This window comes from Arachis stenosperma, chromosome 2, assembly GCF_014773155.1.
Source record: "Arachis stenosperma cultivar V10309 chromosome 2, arast.V10309.gnm1.PFL2, whole genome shotgun sequence".
Taxonomy (NCBI): Eukaryota; Viridiplantae; Streptophyta; class Magnoliopsida; order Fabales; family Fabaceae; genus Arachis; species Arachis stenosperma.
The window spans coordinates 82,990,716-83,014,962 of NC_080378.1; the positions used below are offsets into that span (position 1 = coordinate 82,990,716).

At 39.9% G+C, this 24,247-nt stretch overlaps 1 protein-coding gene and 1 non-coding gene across 2 annotated transcripts; one reads left to right on the forward strand and one right to left on the reverse strand.

The window, feature by feature from the left end:
• Window positions 1-6,466: 6,466 nt before the first annotated feature.
• LOC130963065 (uncharacterized) lies at window positions 6,467-7,234 on the reverse strand. Its single transcript, XM_057889215.1, has one exon. The coding sequence runs from the start codon at window positions 7,232-7,234 to the stop codon at window positions 6,467-6,469; it is 768 nt and encodes a 255-aa protein (XP_057745198.1).
• An 865-nt stretch (window positions 7,235-8,099) lies between these two features.
• On the forward strand, window positions 8,100-8,207 carry LOC130964387 (small nucleolar RNA R71). The gene has a single exon (XR_009080484.1). It is a non-coding gene; the product is annotated as a small nucleolar RNA R71 (small nucleolar RNA).
• Window positions 8,208-24,247: the final 16,040 nt, after the last annotated feature.

The following is a 24,247-nucleotide window of genomic DNA, read 5'->3' on the forward strand; positions in this document are numbered from 1 at the left end:
TTTACTGATAAGAACCTTTATAACAGCAAGCTAGATCACACTTCAATGAAAATGACATTATGCAGCAATTATTTCATGAGTTATGCATTTAATCAAACACATACACCACCATTAACTTCCATTCTAACTCATGCAACATTGGATATTTACTTTCCAATTCAGTCAATTCTCTTTTATTCAAGTATAAGGGAGACAAAACAAAATTCAGCTAGGTGATGGATGACTAGCATTATGCAGGTTAGCATACTTAATCAAACGACTTCACTTGCAACTAGATAAACACTTTAGCAGGATATATAATGGTTCCCATGTTCAAAACAATTCACAACAGCAAGGATTAAGTTTAGATACAACCTTTGAAGTTGCAGCTCTTTAATTCTTCCTTCTGTTGTGTTCTCTTTGAGTTAAGATGCACAATTTCTTCAATGGTTGGCTCTTGTCCTGCATAGTTCTCAAAGGTTGCTTGCTTTTCAAGCCTTTGTGCAATTGGTTAGTTTAAAAATCATTATGGCTTTTTAAACTTACTTTGGTGTATGAACACCAAACTTAGTTCCTTGCCACTAGTTTTCATGCATCAACTTAACCATATGTGAAACCTTGTGTCCTTGCTAAAAGGTTATGGAATTAAAGCTAAAAAAAATAGTTAAATAGTTGAACAATTTGTCTGATTGCTTGGAGCTAGCATTGTGCAGGAAGTGAGAATGTTCTTTTAAATGAGATTTTGGTGGAACACCAAACTTAGAATCCTTCATTCTCCCTTAAATTGTTTTGGTGTGCAACACCAAACTTAGCTCCTTACAATGCATACCAATTATTCAACATTTTTATTGAAAAAGCTATGAAAAGAAAACTACCTCAGGTTGGGTTGCCTCTCAACAAGCGCTTCTTTATTGTCACTAGCTTGACATCGTCCATTCTGCTGATCATGAAAGTTGAAAATCACAGTGCCTTAGCTTGTCTTTCTTCACTGTGAACTTCCTTCCGGTTTCCTCTTTGATGACCTCTATGAATTCTTGTGGAAGGATCTTAGTCACAATGTAGTGATCAGACAACTGTGGGGACACCTTCATGGTTTGAATGTTTATCATTACTCTATCCCCTAGTGAAAATTTTCCAGTGGGGATTTTCTGCTTTTCTTTAATTCTATCCTCTGTCTCTCCTTGTAAGAATTCCTTGTTGTGTTTTTCTTGGCTGGTACTTTCTTTGTCCAAGGTTTCCTTACTTTCCTCTATGATCCTCTTCCATCCTTCCTTCTTTGTGGCATCTTCGTTGTTAGTTGGTTTGTCTTCAGTGGCTCTGGGGAGAGTATTTGCCTTCTTCTCACCCATTTCTGCAAAGTGCTTCACCAGTTGAGCTATCTGCTCCTCAATTCTTCTAATTGACATCTCTTGGTTCTTTGTTATCTCCTCTTGGTGTTTCATCATTCTCTCTATTAAGATCTCCAAGTTAGTGATCCTTTGAGAGTCTTGTGAGATTGGTCGGTTGTGAGATGTTAAAGGTTGGAAGGGTGGGTGTTGTGGTGGCATGTAATGGTTATTGTTACCATAATGGTGTTTTTACTGGTTTGTGAAGTTGGGGTTATTGTAATTGAAGTTCCTTGGTTCGTGAATTTGGTACTCGGTCCTTCTCCAGTTGGAATGAGTCTGGAAGTGTATGTTTTGTGAGTATTGGCTTTGATTGGCATTGGTGGATGAGTGATGTTGGTTGTTTGTGGTCATGGATTTCCCTTGGTTGAAACTTCCTTGTTCTTGATGTTGAGACTCCCCCATTCTTAGATAAGAATGGGGTCTCCATGGTGGAAATTGGGCATTCACTGCAGCAGACTGCAGGCAATCAACTTTTCTATCTCTCAGCTCCAGGTGTTGCTGTGTTTGATGGTGCCTTTGTTTGTTTAGGTTCATGAATGCATTCATTCCTTCAAGATTCATCACTTCTTTTTCTGAAATAGCATTCTGTGGTTTTTCGAATGAGTGTTGGTTGCTGACTCCTTTGTCATTGAAATTTGCAATTCCTTGGGCAGTTGTTGTTGCTTTGAGTAGGCCATCTGAGAAGTAGTCCACTGCTTTTCTTGTTTCTGGGGTTAGTCCTTCATAAAAAGCTCGGAAACCCACTTTATCAGTTGCTTTCTTGTATCTTTCCCAGGCCTTGAAGAGTGGTTCTTCTTCTCCTTGTGTGAATAGATATTCCCCCTCTTTCAGCTTGATGATCTGTCTGGATGAGGAGAATTTGGCCAGAAATTTGGTGACCAAATCATCCCAACTAGTGATACTTCCTTGGGGGAAAGTTTCAAACCATTGTGCAGCTTCACCCTTTAATGAGAAAGGGAATAACAGGATCTTATAAGTGTCATGATCTAGACCATCAGTTTTGACAGCATCACAAGTCCTCAGAAAAGTGGATACGTGCTGTTGAGGATCTTCCAATGGATTTCCATCATAAGAACAATTGTTCTTGATTAGTGTGATGAGTGGTGGCTTCATGTCATGATACTCTTCGTCTGTAGAGACTTCCTTTCCTGTGGCACGCAAACAATCAAGAGGAACAAACAGCAGCACTCTTGAGAATTGAGTGCAGTTAGTTGAGATAAACTCTCAAACAGTTAGTGAGTTGATAGAGGCAAATTCTCAAACAGTTAGTGTGTTAGTAAAAAAAATAAGAAAAAGTGCTTGATCTAGACCTCCACTTCACTTAATCATTGTCAATCTATTTCAATCCCCGGCAACGGCGCCAAAAACTTGATGTGTGGAAAACGATCCAACATAAAACTCACCGGAAAGTAAACCGGGTCACATCAAGTAATAAAACTCACGGGAGTGAGGTCGATCCCACAGGGATTGAAGGATTGAGCAATTTTAGTTTAGTGGTTGATTTAGTCAAGCGAATCAAGTTTTGGTTGAGTGATTTTGTATCCAACAGTAAGTAAATGACAGGAAATGTAAAGGGAGAGGGAAGAATTGCAGAAATTAAAGAGAACTGAAAGTAAAAGAGCTGAATCTTAAAGAACAAGAAATTAAATGACTGAAACTTAAAGTGCAAGAAATGTAAATTGCAGTAACTTAAAGTGCAAGAAATATAAATTGCTTGAATGAAAAAGGGATTTGAGGACTGGGATTTTCAGAATTCAAGCAAGGAAAATTAAATTGCAACAATTATCAAAGCAAGAGATGATTTGAGTTCTGTTAGATCTCAAACAGAAAAGGAAATTAAAGTGCAGCAGAGGTTCACAGAAGAACCAAAAGGAAAATGGGTCTTAGGACTCCAGAGACTAGATAGCAAAGTCTAGATCTCAATTGCCTTCCCAGATCCAAGTTCACAAAGCAATTAACAAGAATTTAAAGAAGAAGCAGTAAAGGAAATGTAATTGAACTTAATTATGCAGAAGAGGAATTAAAGAGATCTTGAATGGAGATTGAGACAGAAATTCCTCAATTCTTCACACCCAAGACTCAAACAAGAAAAGTAAAAATGCTCAAGCAAGAACGAGGAAGAAGAGAGATCAATTCTCCTCCCCAATTCCCTGAAATCTCAGTTCAAAGCTCTCAGATAAGTCTCCAAATTCAAAAATCAAAAGAAAGTTCCAAAGTCAAAAATGAAAAAAAGCTCCTAATTACATCAAACTATCTCCTATTTATACACTTTCTATTCTTGGATTTTGGAATTTGGATGGGCTTTTGATTTGGTGAAGAAATGAATTTAATTGGATTTTTAATCCAATTTCAGCCCATGAAGAAGTAGCTCCCAGGAGGCTGCCCTGCCCTTGTGGAGGGCAGGGCAGGAAATGGTGCGTGCGGCCTTGTGGGTGCGTGCTTGGTGCGTTGATGCTTCAGGATGCTGCCCTGCCCTTGTGGAGGGCAGGGCAGAGTTTTTTGGTGCGCCAGATTCTGCTGCCCGTGCGTGCTTGCTGTGCCAAAGCTCCCTTGGTGCGTGCGTGTTGGTGTGCTAGCCGTGCATCACAAGATGCTGCCCTGCCCTTGTGGAGGGCAGGGCAATGTGCCAAAGGTGAAGTCCCACGCTCGATACTCGGTGGAGGCACATGTTGCTTTTTTTCCTTGGTTTTCTTGGCACCAAAGTAAGGCCTAGTTCCTTGCTTCCTCATGGTGCCGTGTTCGATCCTAGGAGATTGAAGACAAGCTTGTAAGTAGCGCTCTCCCACTCCCCCTTGCTCATGAGTTCGAACCTTGTGGCAAGCATTGGTAGGCTTTTTCCTTGAATTTATTTCTTTGATGAGCTCGATATTGCTCTTGAGGAGGGCAGGGCAGAGTTTTTGCTCTCCTTGATCCTTAGCATCAAATTATGCTCCGCCCTTGTTGTGGGCAGGGCAGTGTTACTTCTCAAAGCTTGGTTCATTATGTTGCCCTCCTGGAGGGCAGTATGCCCTTGTGGAGGGCAATGTTTGCTTCCTCCCTTCCATGCGCCACACTTCTTCTTCCCTTGGGCCACGCTTTCTTTAAGCCACGTTTTTCCTCTTTTCTTCCTTTCTTCACCTATAAGAAACCAAAACAACCACTCAAAGTATCTCTAAACTCATAAGGTTTATAATTCATTAAAAATCAATTAATTCTTGCTTAAACCTCGTGATTTAGCATCAATTTAATGGTGGTTGCTTGACTTAAAGAAGTTATGCATTTTCATTCCAAATTGCTTACTTAGGATGCAAGAAAGTGCATAAAGACTAGTAAAACAAGTGAAATTAGCTTGAAAAATGGGTATATGATGACCTGTCATCACTCCTATCCTTAATTTCAATGTCAAACTCTTGGAGTAGTAGGATCCATCTTATTAGCCTTGGCTTGGACTCTTGTTTGGTAAGCAAGTACTTGAGTGCTGCATGATCAGTGAATACAATTACTTTAGAACCAATGAGATATGATCTAAATTTATCAAAATCAAAGACAATGGCAAGTAATTTCTTCTCTGTAGTGGTGTAGTTCCTTTGATTCTCATTAAGAACCTTGCTGGCATAATAAATGACATGCACCAACTTATCCTTCCTCTGTCCTAAAACAACACCCACAGCAAAATTTGATGCATCACACATTAACTCAAAGGGTAGATCCCAACATGGTGGTGCTATGATAGGTGCAGAGGAAAGTTTGTTCTTAAGTTCCTCAAAAGCTAACATGCATTCATTATCAAAAACAAAAGGCACATTAGAGACAAGTAGGTTGCTCAATAGTTTGGCAACCTTAGAAAAGTCTCTAATAAACCTCCTATAGAAGCCATCATGTCCCAAAAAGTTTCTAATTGCTTTGACATTGCAAGGTGGGGGTAACTTTTCAATCACCTCCACTTTTGCTCTATCCACCTCTATGCCCTTTTATTAGATTTTATGACCAAGGACCACTCCCTCTGTGACCATGAAATGACATTTTTCCCAATTTAAAACAAGGTTGGTCTCTTGGCATCTCTTTAACACCAAGGCTAAGTGATGTAAGCAATCAGAATATGTGTTACCAAATACAGAGAAGTCATCCATAAACAACTCAATGAATCTTTCAATCATGTCTGAAAATATGGAGAGCATGCACCTTTGGAATGTTGTAGGTGCATTGCACAATCCAAAGGGCATCATCCTATAAGCAAAGACACCATATGGACAGGTAAATGAAGTTTTCTCCTGGTCCTTTGGGTCTACAACTATTTGGTTGTAACCCGAATAACCGTCAAGAAAGCAGTAGTATTCATGTCCAGCCAGCCTCTCAAGCATTTGGTCCATGAATGGTAGGGGGAAGTGGTCCTTTCTGGTGGCTTCATTGAGCTTCCTATAATCGATGCACATGTGCCAACCAGTCACTGTTCTTGTTGGTATCAGCTCATTCTTCTCATTTGGTACAACAGTGACTCCTCCTTTCTTTGGAACTACTTGTACCGGGCTCACCCAAAGGCTGTCTGAGATGGGGTAAATCACCCCAGCTTACCACAACTTCAACACTTCCTTCTGGACTACTTCATTCATAGTTAGATTCAGCCTTCTTTGTTGTTGCCTTAAGGGCTTAGCACCCTCCTCAAGTAGGATCTTGTGCATACAAATTGAGGGACTGATCCCTTTTAAGTATGTGAGTGTCCAGCCTATAGCATCCTTGTGTTGTTTCAGCACTTGAATGAGTTCCTCTTCTTGCTCCTTACTCAAGCTTGAATTGATGATCACTGGGTAGGTGCTGTTGTCACCCAGATATGCATATTTCAAACTTGGGGGTAAGGTTTTCAGCTCAAGTTTTGGTGCCTCTTCTTTATCGTTGTCTTTATGGTTTGTCATGATTGAACTTTCCATGGTCCCTTGTGGTGGTTCTTCATGTAGTGCTAGTTACTCCAATTCCATAGTTTCCTTCAAATTGCTCTTCTTCCAAAACTTCTTGGACTATCTGTTCTATAGTGTCCACCATCATGCATTCTCCTATTGATTCTTTGGGATAACTCATTGCCTTAAAGACATTAAAGACCATCTTCTCCTCATGTAATCTCAAGACTAGTTCCCCTTTTGCACATCAATGATGGCTCCAGCAGTAGCTAGGAATGGCCTTCCTAAGATAATTGAAGTGTTTGCCTCTTCTTCCATATCCAGCACAACAAAGTCAGCTGAGAAAATGAACTCTCCTACTTTCACCAATAAATCTTCCACTACTCCATGTGGAAACTTGAATGTGCTGTTAGCTAGTTGGAGTGCCATTCTTGTTGGCTTGGCTTCCCCAATTCTCATCCTTCTCATAATGTTCAAGGACATGAGATTGATGCTAGCCCCCAAGTCACATAAGGCTTTTTCAATAGTGATATCCCCTATGATGCAGGGGATTTGGAAACTCCCTAGGTCTTTTATTTTCTGGGGGAGTTTCTTTTGTATGATGGCACTACACTCCTCAGTTAGGACTACAGTCTCCTTTTCTCCCCCAGTTTTTTTTCTTATCATGAGCTCCTTCAAGAACTTTGCGTAGAGGGGCATTTGCTCCAGTGCTTCAGCAAATGGTATGTTGATTTGGAGCTTTTTAAAGATTTCCAAGAATCTAGAAAACTGGCCATCCTTCCCATCCTTCCTTAGCCTTTGTGGGTATGGTGCCTTTGGCACATAAGGCTTCAAGATTGGCTTTGGTGAAGATGGGCTAAGGGCCTCTTTTTTCTTCTTGTTTTCAGGCTTTTCTACAGCTTCTTCTTCGTGGTTCTCCTGGTTTGGGGTGGCCTCTTCTACCACTTTTCCACTTCTAAGTGTGATGGCCTTGCACTCCCCTCTTGGGTTCGCCATGGTGTCACTTGGAAATGTGTCTGTAGGCATTGAGATTTGCTTGGATATGAACCCCACTTGTGCTTCCAGTTTTGAAATTGCTGCACCTTGGCTCTTCAAATTCGACCTGTATTCTTCTTGGTTGGCATCTATCTTCTTTTCACCTTGTGCTTGCCTTTCCAAAAGGGTGGAGATAGCCCCTGTGAGCTGTGATGATAGCTGTGCTATTGCAGCCTCTACTCTTTCAAAGTTGCCTCTGATTTTGCATGGTTGGGAGGTTGGGGTTAATATGTCTTGATGGTGGTGTGTTTGCTGGTTGGAAGGATATGATGTGTGAGGTGGATTGTGGTAAGGTTTGTTGTTGTTTGATTGATGGTTAGGGTTGTGATTTTGGTATTGATTGGCTTGGTATGGTTTGTTGTGATCTTGGCTGTGATTTTGTTGGTTTCCCCACCCAAAATTTGGGTGGTTCTTCCATCCTGGGTTATGTCTTAGAGTTAGGGTCATATAGTGGTCGAGAGGGGTTATGCACATAGTTTGCTTGCTCACATTCAACTTCTGGTACATCTCCTTCTTGGGGTGGTGCTTGAGCTTGGACAACTGCAACTTGATTGTTCTCCATCTTCTTGGTTAAGGCTGCAAATTGTACTGCAATTGCCTTGATTTGTGCCAACAAGGCATCCATAGAATTGAGTTCCAGCACCCCCTTCTTTTGGCCTCTTTCTGAAGCATAGAAGTATTCATTCTCAGCTACAGTTTTAATGACATCTATGGCTTCCTCAATGGTCTTCTTCTTGTTGAGTGAACCCCTTGAAGAGTGGTCCACAGCCTTCTTCAATTCATAGGTTAGTCCTTCATAGAAAATGTGGAGCTGCACCCACTCATTAAACATATCTGGTGGGCATTTTCTTGTTAGATCCTTGAATCTCTCCCAGGCCTCATAGAGTGTTTCACCATCTAGCTGTATGAAGATTTGCACCTCAGCTCTTAGCATGTTGATCCTTTGCGGAGGGTAAAATCTTGCTAGAAATTTGTTCACAACATCCTCCCATGTGGTTAGGCTCTCATTGGGGAATGATTCTAACCACTTTGTTGCCTTATCTCTGAGTGAGAAAGGGAACAAAAGTAGTTTGTAGGTGTCAGGGTGTACACCATTGGACTTTACAGTATCACATATCCTCAAAAATGTGTTGAGATGTTGATTTGGATCATCTTGAGCACCTCCTCCATATGAACAGTTATTCTGGACTAGTGTGATGAGTTGAGGTTTTAACTCAAAATTGTTAGCATGTATTGTTGGCTTGAGGATGCTACTGCCACAGTTTCCTGGATTTGGATTGATGTAGGAGCCTAAAACTCTCCTCTCTTGCCCAGCTTGATTTCCAGCACCTCCTCCAACATTGTCATGCACTTCATCTTTCTTGGTGGTTGTTAGATCTTCTTCCACTGGTTCTTCTCCAACTATGCCTTTGCATATAGCCTCCCTCTTCAATCTAAGGAAGGTTCTCTCAGGTTCACTATCAAAAGAGGATGAAGTTTCTCCTCTTCTACCTATCATACAGTCAACACACAGCAAGAAAAGAGCAAGTGAAAGAATCACCTCAGTTAAAATTAGTGGTTAGCTTGACTGATGCAATTAATCAAACAGTTAGAAGAGTGAAAGTATAAACAATGAAAAACGATCTAAAAAAAAGAAAAACAGAAGTTAGATGGGAATTTAAAGATCACAAAAAAAAAAGAAAAAGGACAACAAGGTAAATGAAAATGCTTAATCTAGCTCTCCAATCAATTTAATCATTGTCAAATTCAAACCAATCCCCAGCAACGACGCCATAAAACTTAATGAGTCTGAGATTCACTCCCTTCCCAATAATATTGATGAATCCTCTCTTGGCAAGCGTACCAAAATTATCGTCAAGTATTAACCCACAGTGGAGTAGGATCGTATCCATAGAGATTGGTAGATTTGAACAATTTTAATTAATTGGTGAATTAGTCAAGCTTAACAGAGTAAATTGTAAGTGCAGAATTATAAATGGCAGAAACATAAATGGCAAAAGAATAAAGGAAAGCAATAAAGTGCAGAAATAGAAATAGCAGGAATGTAAAAGGGAATGGGAATTTGCATAATGTAAATAAAAGCTATAAAAGAATGGGAGAGATAAGAATGGGGGGATTCATTGAGATCAGGAGATATTTTCTCTTTGGATTAAATCCAGCTCATATCCTCTTCAATCATGCAACTCATTGACCTCTTGACAATCATGATTGATTGAGCCCCAATCCTTTGGTAACTCAATCTCTCAGATCTTGATCAATAGCCAATTCCTTGGTCTAATTACTCATGAAGAGAGATATGCTTGGTCTCTGATTATACCACACATCATCATAGATCCAAGTAGAGGGAGGATTGTATGTCACCATTTCTAAACACCAAAATCTAGATTCTACTCAAGTGTGAGAAGGGATTTCTAGCATGGTTTCATGTTTCCTTTTCCAAGGTTCCCATGAAACCCATTTTGCATTCAATCTCTTTTCCATGTTAATTGAACACTAGGCATGAAAATTAAAATTCCTTCTAGCAAATCAAAGAGAAGATGAAGAGAAGAAGAAATTTACTATCATTAATCCATCAAGTACAATAGAGCTCCCTCTCTCAATGAGAGGGAATTTAGCTACTCATAGCTCAGAAAGAAAGTACAAAAGATGGAAGAGATGAAGTGTGAAAAGTGAAAAGTGAATTGAAAACTAAGACTCTACAATCTCTTGAGATAGTGATCTCTGTGACTTGTTAACCCCCTTTTCCAATACTTCCAAGGGTATTTATACTACTCCTAGATCTAGAAAATAAAGGAAATTACAAAAGTGAAAAGAAAAATACAATTTGGAGGGAAAAGAAACTCAACAAACGTGATCTTCCAACTGGCGTGTGACTGGCGCTTCTATGGCGTGTCACGCTCCCTCTGTTTCTGACTTGGCATGCCACGCCTCACCATTCAAGTGACACGCTGTCCTCTGTTTCACCCCTGGCGTGCCACGCTGGTGGAAAAATTGTGACCCTCTTTGTATTTGCATGAGATTTATTTAATGGCTAGTGGCTATGAGTGGACACAACTCCGTTCAACTTAACCAGCAAGTGTACTGGGTCATCCAAGTAATACCTTACGTGAGTAAGGGTCGATCCCACAGAGATTGTTGGTATGAAGCAAGCTATGGTCATCTTGTAATTCTCAATCAGGCGGATAATAATTGATTATGGATTTTCGAATAATAATAAATAATAAACAGAAAATAAAATAGGATAGAAATACTTATGTAAATCAATAGTGGGAATTTCAGATAGGCATATGGAGATGTTGTGCTCCTCTTGTATTTCTACTTTCTTATTACATTCATCCAATCCTTCTTTACTCCTTTCCATGGCAAGCTGTATGTAGGGCATCACCGTCGTCAATGGCTACTTTTCATCCTCTCGGGAAAATGGTCCTATGCGCTGTCACTGCATGGCTAATCGTCTGGAGGCATCACCCTTGTCGATGGCTACATCCCATCCTCTCAGTGAAAATGGTCCAAATGCTCTGTCACAGCACGGCTAATCATCTGTTGGTTCTCAATCAGGTTGGAATAGAATCCCTTGATTCTTTTGCGTCTGTCACTAACGCCCAGCCTTCAGGAGTTTGAAGCTCGTCACAGTCATTCAATACCGGAATCCTAACTCGGAATACCATAGACAAGGTTAGACTTTTCGGATTCCCATGAATGCTACCATCTATCTAGCTTATACCACGAAGATTCTGTTGGAGAATCTAAGAGATATGCGCCCGGCCTAAGGTAGAACGGAAGTGGTTGTCAGTCACGCGCGTTCATAGGTGAGAATGATGATGAGTGTCACGGATCATCACATTCATCAAGTTGAAGTGCAACGAATATCTTAGAATAGGAATAAAAGAGAATTGAATAGAAAATAATAGTAATTGTATTGAAAATTGAGGTACAGCAGAGCTCCACACCCTTAATCTATGGTGTGTAGAAACTCCACCGTTGAAAATACATAAGTGAAAGGTTCAGGCATGGCCGAATGGCCAGCCCCCTGAATGATCAAAAGACCGAATGGCCAAAAGATCCTTCATACACTAGTAAAAAGTCTTATTTATAATAAACTAGCTACTAAGGTTTACATGAGTAAGTAATTGATGCATAAATCCACTTCTGGGGCCCACTTGGTGTATGCTTGGGCTGATCTTGATCTATCCACGAGCTGAGGCTTTTCTTGGAGTTGAACGCCGAGTTATAGCGTGTTTCTGGCGTTCAACTCCGGGTTATGACGTGTTTCTGGCGTTTAACTCCAGACAGCAGCATGTACTTGGCGTTGAGCGCCACTTTACGTCATCAATTCCCGAATAAAGTATGGACTATTATATATTTCTGGAAAGCTCTGGATGTCTACTTTCCAACGCCGTTGAGAGCGCGCCATTTGGAGTTCTGTAGCTCCAGAAAATCCATTTCGAGTGCAGGGAAGTCAGAATCCAACAGCATCAGCAGTCCTTTTGTCAGCCTTTTTCAGAGTTTTGCTCAAGTCCCTCAATTTCAGCCAGAAATTACCTGAAACTACAGAAAAACACACAAACTCATAGTAAAGTCCAGAAATGTGAATTTAACATAGAAACTAATGAAAATATCCCTAAAAGTAGCTTGAACTTACTAAAAACTACCTAAAAACAATGCCAAAAAGCGTATAAATTATCCGCTCATCACAACACCAACCTTAAATTGTTGCTTGTCCCCATGCAACTGAAAATAATAAATTAGGATAAAAAGAAGAGAATATACTATAAATTCCAAAATATCAATGAATATTAATTCTAATTAGATGAGCGGAACTTGTAGCTTTTTGCTTATGAATAGTTTTGGCATCTCACTTTTTCCTTTGAAGTTTAGAATGATTGGCTTCTCTAGGAACTTAGAATTTTGGATAGTGTTATTGACTTTACTAGTTAAGCATGTCGATTCTTGAACACAGCTACTTATGAGTCTTGGCCGTGGCCCTAAGCACTTTGTTTTCCAGTATTACCACCGGATACATAAATGCCACAGACACATGACTGGGTGAACCTTTTTCAGATTGTGACTCAGCTTTGCTAGAGTCCCCAGTTAGAGGTGTCCAGAGCTCTTAAGCACACTCTTTTTGCTTTGGATCACGACTTTAACCACTCAGTCTCAAGCTTTTCACTTAGACCTTCATGACACAAGCACATGGTTAGGGACAGCTTGATTTAGCCGCTTAGGCCTGGATTTTATTTCCTTGGGCCCTCCTATCCATTGATGCTCAAAGCCTTGGATCCTTTTTACCCTTGCCTTTTTGGTTTTAAGGGCTATTGGCTTTTTCTGCTTGCCTTTTCTTTTTCTTTCTAATAATTTTTTTTCGCCATTTTTTTTTCGCAAGATTTTGCTTTTTCTTGCTTCAAGAATCAATTGTATGATTTTTCAGATCATCAATAACATTTCTCTTTGTTCATCATTCTTTCAAGAGCCAACAATTTTAACATTCATAAACAACAAGATAAAAAATATGTACTGTTCAAGCATTCATTCAGAAAACAAAAAGTATTGTCACCACATCAATAATAAAATAAATTCAGGATAGATTTGAAATTCATGTACTTCTTGTCTTTGAATTAAAACATATTTCATTTAAGAGGGGTGAGGATTAATGGATTTTATTCATAGCTTTAAGACATGGTTACTACATACTAATGATCATGAAGTAAGACACAAAATATAGATAAACATAACATAGAAACCGAAACAGAAAGAAATAAGAACAAGGAATGAATCCACCTTAGTGGCGTCTTCTTCTTGAAGGACCAACAATGTCCTTAAGCTCTTCTATGTCCCTTCCTTGCCTTTGTTGTTCCTCCCTTATTGCTCTTTGATCTTCTCTTATTTCATGGAGAATGATGGAGTGCTCATGATGTTCCACCCTTAATTATTCCACATTGTGGCTCAAATCTTCTAAGGAAGTGTTGAGTTGTTCCTAATAGTTGTTGGGAGAAAAGTGATCCCTTGAGGCATCTCAGGGATTTCCTGATGATGAGCTTCCTAATGCATCTCTTGAGATCCGTGGAGGGTTTCTCTTGCTTGCTCCATCCTCTTCTTGGTGATGGGCTTATCCTCTTCAATGGGATGTCTCCTTCTATGATAACTCCAGTGAGTACATAGATGGCAAATAAGGTGAGGAAAAGCTAGCCTTGCCATGGTGGAGGGCTTTTCGGCTATTTTGTAGAATTCATTGGAGATGACTTCATGAACTTCTAGTTCCTCTCCAATCATGATGCTATGAATCATGATGGCCCGATCCACGTAACTTCAGATCGGTTGCTAGTGGGAATGATGGAGCGTTGAATGAACTCCAACCATCCTCTAGCCACAGGCTTGAGGTCTAGTCTTCTTAGTTGAACTGGCTTGCTTTTTGGAGTCTCTTTTCCATTGAGCTCCTTCCACACATATGTCCATAAGGACTTGGTCCAACCTTTGATTAAAGTTGACCCTTCTAGTGTAGGGGCGTACATCTTCTTGCATCATGGGCAAGTGGAACGCCAACCTTACATTTTCTGGACTAAAATCTAAGTATTTCCCCCGAACCATTGTAAGATAATTCTTTGGACTCGGGTTCATACTTTGATCATGGTTCCTAGTGATCCATGCATTGGCATAGAACTCTTGAACCATTAAGATTCTGACTTGTTGTATGAGGTTGGTTAGGACTTCCCAACCTCTTCTTTGGATCTCATGTCGGATCTCCGGATACTCATTTTTCTTGAGCTTGAAAGGGACCTCAGGGATCACCTTCTTCTTTGCCACAACATCATAGAAGTGGTCTTGATGGCTTTTGGAGATGAATCTTTCCATCTCCCATGACTCGGAGGTGGAAGCTTTTGTCTTCCCTTTTCCTTTTCTAGAGGATTCTCCGGCCTTAGGTGCCATTGATGGTAATGGAAAAACAAAAAAGCTTATGCTTTTACCACACCAAACTTAAAATATTGCTCGCCCTCTCGAGCAAGAGAAGAAAGAAGAGAAGAAGAAGAAGAAGAAGAAGAAAATATTGAAGAGAAGGGGGAGTGTGGGTTTCGGCCAAGGTATAGAAGAGGGGGTTGTGTTGTGTGAAAATGAAGTGGAATGGAGGGGTTTATATAGGGAAAGGGGAGAGGGTAGGTTCGGCCATTTTAGGGTGGGTTTGGGTGGGAAAGTGTTTTTGAATTTTGAAGGTAGGTGGGGTTTATGGGGAAGAGTGGACGGATGTGAGTGGTGAAGAGGTGATGGGGAAGAGAGATTGAAGTGATTGGTGAAGGGTTTTGGGAAAGAGTGTTTATTGGGAGGAGAGATTCAGAGATTGAAGTTGTTGGGAAGTGTGACATGGGGAAGAGTGTTATAGGATTAGGAGGTAAGGTGGGAATATGTTAGGTGGGGATCCTGTGGGGGCCACAGATCCTGAGGTGATCCTGTGGGGTCCACAGATCCTGAGGTGATCCTGTGGGGTCCACAGATCCTGAGGTGTTAAGAAATTCCATCCCTGCACCAAATAGGCATGTAAAATGCCTTTGCATACCATTCTGGCGTTTAAACGCCGATGTGATGCACGTACTGGGCGTTCAACGCCCATGTGAAGCATGTTCTGGGCGTTCAACGCCCATATGTAGCATGTTTCTGGCGTTGAATGCCAGTTCATTGCTTGTTACTGGCGTTCAGCGCCAGCTTTTCTCAAGGCACATTCCTGGCGTTCAAACGCCAGAATGTTTCTTGTTTCTGGCGTTCAGCACCAGATTCATGCTCTGTTCTGGCGTTGAACGCCAGCCAGATGCTTCTTACTGGCGTTGAACGCCAGTCTGTCCTCCCTCCAGGGTGTGATTTTTCTTCTGCTGTTTTTGATTCTATTTTTAATTTTTATATTTTTTTCATGACTCCACATGATCATGTACCTAATAAAACACAAAATAACAATAAAATAAAATTAAAATTAGATAAATAAAATTTGGGTTGCCTCCCAACAAGCGCTTCTTTAATGTCAATAGCTTGACAGTGGGCTCTCATGGAGCCACAAGGTGATCAGGTCAATGTTGTATAGTCCCAACACCAAACTTAGAGTTTGGATATGGGGTCTTAACACCAAACTTAGTGTTTGGTTGTGGCCTCCCAACACCAAACTTAGAGTTTGACTGAGGGGGCTCTTCTTGACTCTGAACTGAGAGAAGCTCTTTGTGCTTACTCTCTTTTGTCACAGAGGGATGGCCATGTGCCTTAAACACAAGGTAGTCTCCATTCAATTGAAGGACTAATTCACCTCTGTTGACATCTATCACAGCTCCTGCTGTGGCTAGGAAAGGTCTTCCAAGGATGATACACTCATCCTCTTCCTTCCCAGTGTCTAAGATTATGAAATCAGCAGGGATGTAAAGGCCTTCAACCTTTACTAACACGTCCTCTACTATTCCATAAGCTTGTCTCAATGACTTGTCTGCCAATTGTAGTGAGAACAAGGCAGGTTGTACCTCAATGATCCCCAGCTTCTCTATGACAGAGAGTGGCATAAGATTTATCCCTGACCCCAGATCACATAGATCTTTTTCAAAAGTCATGGTGCCTATGGTACAAGGTATTAAGAACTTGCCAGGATCTTGTCTCTTTTGAGGTAAAATTTGCTGAATCCAGGTATCTAGTTCATTAATGAGCAAGGGAGGTTCACTTTCCCAAGTCTCATTACCAAACAACTTGGCATTCAGCTTCATGATAGCTCCTAAATATTGAGCAACTTGCTCTCCGGTCACATCTTCATCCTCTTCAAAGGAAGAATAGTCTTCAGAGCTCATGAATGGCAGAAAGAGATGTAATGGAATCTCTATGGTCTCTATATGAGCCTTAGATTCCTTTGGATCCTTAATAGGAAACTCCCTCTTGCTTGAGAGACGTCCCTGGAGGTCCTCCTCACTAGGATTTTCGTCCTTCTCCTTCCTTGTGCATTCGGCCATATTGATTACATCAATGGCTTTGCACTCTCCTTTTGGATTCTCTTCTGTATTGCTTGGGAGAATACTGGGAGGAATTTCAATGACTTTCTTACTCAGCTGGCCCACTTGTGCCTCCAGATTTCTGATGGAGGATCTTGTTTCACTCATGAAACTGAAAGTGGCCTTTGACAGATTAGAGACTAGATTGGCTAAATTAGAAGTGTTTTGTTCAGAATTCTCTGTTTGTTGCTGAGAAGATGATGGAAAAGGCTTGCTATTGCTCAGCCTATTGCGTCCACCATTGTTAAAGCCTTGTTGAGGCTTTTGTTGATCCTTCCATGAGAAATTTGGATGATTTCTCCATGATGAATTATAGGTGTTTCCATAAGGTTCACCCATGTAATTAACCTCTGCCATTGCAGGGTTCTCAGGATCATAAGCTTCTTCAGAAGCTGCCTCTTTAGTACTGTTGGATGCATTTTGCCATCCATTCAGACTTTGAGAGATCATGTTGACTTGCTGAGTCAACACCTTGTTCTGAGCCAATATGGTATTCAGAGCATCAATTTCAAGAACTTCCTTCCTCTGAGGTGTCCCATTATTTAGGAATTCCTCTCAGAAGTGTACATGAACTGATTATTTGCAACCATGTCAATAAATTCTTGAGCTTCTGCAGGTGTTTTCTTTAGGTGAATGGATCCACCTGCAGAATGGTCCAATGACATTTTTCGAAAACTCAGATAGACCATAATAGAATATATCTAATATGGTCCATTCTGAAAACATGTCAGATGGACACCTTTTGGTCAGCTGCTTGTATCTTTCCCAAGCTTCATAGAGGGATTCACCATCTTTTTGTTTGAAGGTCTGAACATCCACTCTAAGCTTGCTCAGCTTTTGAGGAGGAAAGAATTTATTCAAGAAGGCCGTGACCAGCTTATCCCAGGAGTCCAGGCTATCCTTAGGTTGTGAATCCAACCATATTCTAGCTCTGTCTCTTACAGCAAAAGGGAAAAGCATGAGCCTGTAGACTTCAGGATCTACTCCATTCGTCTTAACAGTCTCACAGATCTGCAAGAACTCAGTTAAAAACTGGTAAGGATCTTCAGATAGAAGTCCATAAAACTTGCAGTTCTGTTGCATTAAAGCAACTAGTTGAGGCTTAAGCTCAAAATTATTGGCTCCAATGGCAGGAATGGAGATGCTTCTTCCATCAAATTTGGACGTGGGTTTGGTAAAATCACCAAGCATCCTTCTTGCATTATCATTAATGGGTTCGGCTGCCATCTCCTTCTCTTGTTCGAAAATTCTGAAGGTACTTCTGGATTGTTGTAGTTTAGCTTCTCTTAGTTTTCTCTTCAAAGTCCTTTCAGGTTCAGGATCAGCTTCAACAAGAGTGCTTTTGTCCTTGTTCCTGCTCATATGAAAGAGAAGAAAACAAGAAAAGAAAAAGGAATCCTCTATGTCACAGTATAGAGATTCCTTCATGTTAGTAGAAAAAGAAGGGGAGAAGGGTGAAGAAGAGTGGGTTCGGATATTTAGATGAAGAGAGGTGAAGAGAAGTGTTAGTAAATAAATAATTAAATAGAATAAGAAAAGAGAGGGAGAATTCGAAAATAATTTTTTTTTTTGAAAATGGGTTAGTATTTTCGAAAATTAGAGATAAGATAAGATTAAAATTAAAATTTAAAGCAAAAGAATTTTTGAAAAAGAGATGAGATATTTTCGAAAATTAGAGAGGGAAAAGTAGTTAGGTGGTTTTGAAAAAGATAAGAAACAAATAAAAAGTCAGATAGTTAGTTGAAAAAGATATTAAAATCAAATTTGAAAAGATTAAAAGATAAGAAGTTAGATAAGATATTTTGAAATCAAATTTTGAAAAAGATAAAATTTTTGAAAAAGATAAGATAAAAGATAAAAAGATTTAATTCAAAAATTTGAAATTACTTACTTTACTAACAAGAAACTACAAGATAAGATTCTAGAACTTAAAGATTGAACCTTTCTTAACAAGAAAGTAACAAACTTCAAATTTTTGAATCAATCACATTAATTATTAGTGAATTTTCGAAAATATGATATAAAGATAAGAAAAAGATTTTGAAAATATTTTGAAAAAGATTTTGAAAAGATAAGATTTTTAAAATTGAAAATTTGACTTGACTTGTAAGAAACAACTAATTTTAAAAATTTTTTGACCAAGTCAACCCAAAATTTTGAAAATTTGGAGAGAAAAAAGGAAAAGATATATTTTTTATTTTGAATTTTTAATTAGAGAGAACACAAACATGACCCAAAACATAAAAATTTTGGATCAAAACACATGATGCATGCAAGAAACACTATGAATGTCAAGATGAACATCAAGAACACTTTGAAGATCATGATGAACATCAAGAACATATTTTTGAAAAATTTTTTATGCAAAGAAACATGCAAGACACCAAACTTAGAATCTTTAATGCATGGGACTCTAACAAACGAAAATGCATATGAAAAATAACAAACAACACAAAACAAGAAATCATCAAGATCAAACAAGAAGACTTGTCAAGAACAACTTGAAGATCATGAAGAACACCATGAATATATGAATTTTCGAAAAATGCAAGAACAAATTTTTTTTAAAGCATGCAATTGACACCAAACTTAAAAATTGACTCAAGACTCAAACAAGAAACATAAAATATTTTTGATTTTTTTTTATGATTTTATAATTTTTTTTATTTTTATTAATTTTTTTTCGAAATTTTTTTTTTGGAAAAACGAAAAAGAAAAGAAAAATTTTGAAAAAGTTTTTGAAAAGAAAATTACCTAATCTGAGCAACAAGATGAACCGTCAGTTGTCCATACTCGAACAATCCCCGGCAACGGCGCCAAAAACTTGGTGGACGAAATTGTGACCCTCTTTGTATTTGCATGAGATTTATTTAATGGCTAGTGGCTATGTGTGGACACAACTCCGTTCAACTTAACCAGCAAGTGTACTGGGTCATCCAAGTAATACCTTACGTGAGTAAGGGTCGATCCCACATAGATTGTTGGTATGAAGCAAGCTATGGTCATCTTGTAATTCTCAGTCAGGCGGATAATAATTGATTATGGATTTTCGAATAATAATAAATAATAAACAAAAAATAAAATAGTATAGAAATACTTATGTAAATCAATAGTGGGAATTTCAGATAGGCATATGGAGATGTTGTGCTCCTCTTGTATTTCTACTTTCTTATTACATTCATCCAATCCTTCTTACTCCTTTCCATGGCAAGCTGTATGTAGGGCATCACCGTCGTCAATGGCTACTTTTCATCCTCTCGGTAAAATGGTTCTATGCGCTGTCGCTGCATGGCTAATCGTCTGGAGGCATCACCATTGTCGATGGCTACATCCCATCCTCTCAGTGAAAATGGTCCAAATGCTCTGTCACAGCACGGCTAATCATCTGTCGGTTCTCAATCAGGTTGGAATAGAATCCCTTGATTCTTTTGCGTCTGTCACTAACGCCCAGCCTTCAGGAGTTTGAAGCTCGTCACAGTCATTCAATACCGGAATCCTACTCGGAATACCACAGACAAGGTTAGACTTTTCGGTTTCCCGAAATCCTACTCGGAATACCACAGACAAGGTTAGACTTTCCGGATTCCCATGAATGCCGCCATCTATCTAGCTTATACCACGAAGATTCTGTTGGGGAATCTAAGAGATATGCGCCCGGCCTAAGGTAGAACGGAAGTGGTTGTCAGTCACGCGCGTTCATAGGTGAGAATGATGATGAGTGTCACGGATCATCACATTCATCAAGTTGAAGTGCAATGAATATCTTAGAATAGGAATAAAAGAGAATTGAATAGAAAATAATAGTAATTGTATTGAAACTTGAGGTACAGCAGAGCTCCACACCCTTAATCTATGGTGTGTAAAAACTCCACCGTTGAAAATACATAAGTGAAAGGTTCAGGCATGGCCGAATGGCCAGCCCCCTGAATGATCAAAAGACCGAATGGCCAAAAAAGATCCTTCATACACTAGTAAAAAGTCCTATTTATAATAAACTAGCTACTAGGGTTTACATGAGTAAGTAATTGATGCATAAATCCACTTCTGGGGCCCACTTGGTGTATGCTTGGGCTGAGCTTGATCTATCCACGAGATGAGGCTTTTCTTGGAGTTGAACGCCGAGTTATAGCGTGTTTATGGCGTTCAACTCCGGGTTATGACGTGTTTCTGGCGTTTAACTCCAGACAGCAGCATGTACTTGGCGTTGAGCGCCACTTTACGTTGTCAATTCCCGAATAAAGTATGGACTATTATATATTTCTGGAAAGCTCTGGATGTCTACTTTCCAACGCCATTGAGAGAGCGCCATTTGGAGTTTTGTAGCTCCAGAACATTCATTTCGAGTACAGGGAGGTCAGAATCCAACAGCATCAGCAGTCCTTTTGTCAGCCTTTTTCAGAGTTTTGCTCAAGTCCCTCAATTTCAGCCAGAAATTACCTGAAATTACAGAAAAACACACAAACTCATAGTAAAGTCCAGAAATGTGAATTTAACATAGAAACTAATAAAAATATCCCTAAAAGTAGCTTGAACTTACTAAAAACTACCTAAAAACAATGCCAAAAAGCGTATGAATTATCCGCTCATCACACGCCTTCGAGCCAAAGTGGCACGCCCAGGACATTTTAATTGGCCCAAGTAACTTGGTGTGCCACGCCTTCGACACCAAGTGGCACGCCCAAGGTCATCTTCCTCATCTCCATGCTTCTAGAAGTTTGTACCATCGTGGGACGCCCAGGGTCTGGCGTGCCACGCTCCTCTGAATGCATCATCTTCTTGCTGGCGTGCCACGCCTCGTCATCCAAGTGGCATGCTCTAGTTCATTGGCTTCTCTCTTTCTTCTCTAGAAAATATTACCAGCGTGCCACGCCATGAGACTGACGTGACACACCCTTCATTTTCCTTGGTCCCAAAGGTTGGCGTGCCACGCCTGGGTGTTCAAGTGGCATGCCAAAGTGGGATGATTGAGCTGGCGTGCCACGCCTTCGATACCAAGTGGCACGCTGGTGCACGAAATTGTGATCACTACTTTTCACAACTCAAATAATCCCTAGTACTGGCCCCAAAGACTTGGTGCTCAATACCATGGCATAAACACAACTTCGCACAACTAACCAGCAAGTGTACTGGGTCGTCCAAGTAATAAACCTTACGCGAGTAAGGGTCGATCCCACGGAGATTGTTGGTATGAAGCAAGCTATGGTCACCTTGTAAATCTTAGTCAGGCAAACTCAAATGGTTATGGATGATATATGAATAAAACATAAAGATAAAGATAGAGATACTTATGTAATTCATTGGTGAGAACTTCAGATAAGCGAATGGAGATGCTTTGTCCCTTCCGTCTCTCTGCTTTCCTACTGTCTTCATCCAATCCTTCTTACTCCTTTCCATGGTAAGCTGTATGTTGGGCATCACCGTTGTCAATGGCTACAGTCCCGTCCTCTCAGTGGAAATGTTCAACGCACCCTGTCATGGCACGGCTATCCAGCTGTCGGTTCTCGATCATGTCGGAATAGAATCCAGTGATTCTTTTGCGTCTGTCACTAACGCCCCACAATCGCGAGTTTGAAGCTCGTCACAATCATTCAATCATTGAATCCTACTCAGAATACCACAGACAAGGTTTAGACCTTCCGGATTCTCTTGAATGCCGCCATCAATTCTAGCTTATACCACGAAGATTCCGGTTAAAGAACCCAAGAGATAAACATTTGAGCCTTGTTTGCTTGTAGAACGGACGTGGTTGTCAGTCATGCGTTCATAAGTGAGAATGATGATGAGCGTCACACAATCATCATATTCATCATGTTCTTGAGTGCGAATGAATATCTTGGAATAAGAACAAGCTGAATTGAATAGAAGAACAATAGTAATTGCATTAATACTCGAGGTACAGCAGAGCTCCACACCTTAATCTATGGTGTGTAGAAACTCCACCGTTGAAAATACATAAGAACAAGGTCTAGGCATGGCCGTGAGACCAGCCTCCCAGTGATCAAAAGACTCAAAGATCTAAAGATGACCTAAGATCCAAAGATGAAAAATACAATAGCAAAAGGTCCTATTTATAGAGAACTAGTAGCCTAGGATTTACAGAAATAAGTAAATGACATAAAAATCCACTTCCGGGCCCACTTGGTGTGTGCTTGGGCTGAGCATTGAAGCATTTTCGTGTAGAGACTCTTCTTGGAGTTAAACGCCAGCTTTTGTGCCAGTTTGGGCGTTTAACTCCCATTCTTGTGCCAGTTCCGGCGTTTAACGCCGGGCAGTTTTGAGCTGATTTGGAACGCCGGTTTGGGCCATCAAATCTTGGGCAAAGTATGGACTATTATATATTGCTGGAAAGCCCAGGATGTCTACTTTCCAACTCCTTTGAGAGCGCGCCAATTGGGCTTCTGTAGCTCCAGAAAATCCACTTCGAGTGCAGGGAGGTCAGAATCCAACAGCATCTGCAGTCCTTTTCAGTCTCTGAATCAGATTTTTGTTCAAGTCCCTCAATTTCAGCCAGAAAATACCTGAAATCACAGAAAAACACACAAACTCATAGTAAAGTCCAGAAAAGTGAATTTTAACTAAAAACTAATAAAAATATACTAAAAACTAACTAAAACATACTAAAAACATACTAAAAACAATGCCAAAAAGCGTACAAATTATCCGCTCATCACAACACCAAACTTAAATTGTTGCTTGTCCCCAAGCAACTGAAAATCAAATAAGATAAAAAGAAGAGAATATACTATAGACTCCAAATTATCAATGAAACTTAGCTCCAATTAGATGAGCGGGACTAGTAGCTTTTTACTTCTGAACAGTTTTGGCATCTCACTCTATCCTTTGAGGTTCAGAATGATTGGCTTCTATAGGAACTCAGAATCCAGATAGTGTTATTGATTCTCCTAGTTAAGTATGTTGATTCTTGAACACAGCTACTTTATGAGTCTTGGCCGTGGCCCAAAGCACTCTGTCTTCCAGTATTACCACCGGATACATACATGCCACAGACACATAATTGGGTGAACCTTTTCAGATTGTGACTCAGCTTTGCTAGAGTCCCCAATTAGAGGTGTCCAGGGTTCTTAAGCACACTCTTTTTGCCTTGGATCACAACTTTATTTCTTTCTCTTTTTCCTTTCTTTTTCTCTTTCTTTTTTTCGTTTTTTTTTTGAATTCACTGCTTTTTCTTGCTTCAAGAATCATTTTTATGATTTTTCAGATCCTCAGTAACATGTCTCCTTTTTCATCATTCTTTCAAGAGCCAACATTCATGAACAACAAATTCAAAAGACATATGCACTGTTCAAGCATACATTCAGAAAACAAAAAGTATTGTCACCACATCAAAATAATTAAGCTAGTTTTAAGGATGAATTAGAAATCATGTACTTCTTGTTCTTTTGTAATAAAAACATTTTTCATTTAAGAAAGGTGATGGATTCATAGGACATTCATAACTTTAAGGCATAGACACTAAGACGCTAATGATCACAAGACACAAACATAGATAAACATAAGCATTAAATTCGAAAAACAAGAAAGTAAAGAACAAGGAGATTAAAGAACGGGTCCACCTTAGTGATGGCGGCTTGTTCTTCCTCTTGAAGATCTTATGGTGTGCTTGAGCTCCTCAATGTCTCTTCCTTGCCTTTGTTGCTCCTCTCTCATGATTCTTTGATATTCTTTAATTTCATGGAGGAGAATGGAGTGCTCTTGGTGCTCCACCCTTAGTTGTCCCATGTTGGAACTCAGTTCTCCTAGGGAGGTGTTGATTTGCTCCTAATAGTTTTGTGGAGGAAAGTGCATCCCTTGAGGTATCTCAGGGTCTTCATGATGAGTGGGGTCTCTTGTTTGCTCCATCCTTTTCTTAGTGATGGGCTTGTCCTCATCAATGAGGATGTCTCCTTCTATGTCCACTCCAACTGAATAACAGAGGTGACAAATGAGATGAGAAAAGGCTAACCTTGCCAAG

Bases quoted from the DNA above. Each gene is read 5' to 3' on its own strand.
- LOC130963065 (XM_057889215.1), bottom strand. From the start codon at position 7,234: ATGGCGAACCCAAGAGGGGAGTGCAAGGCCATCACACTTAGAAGTGGA.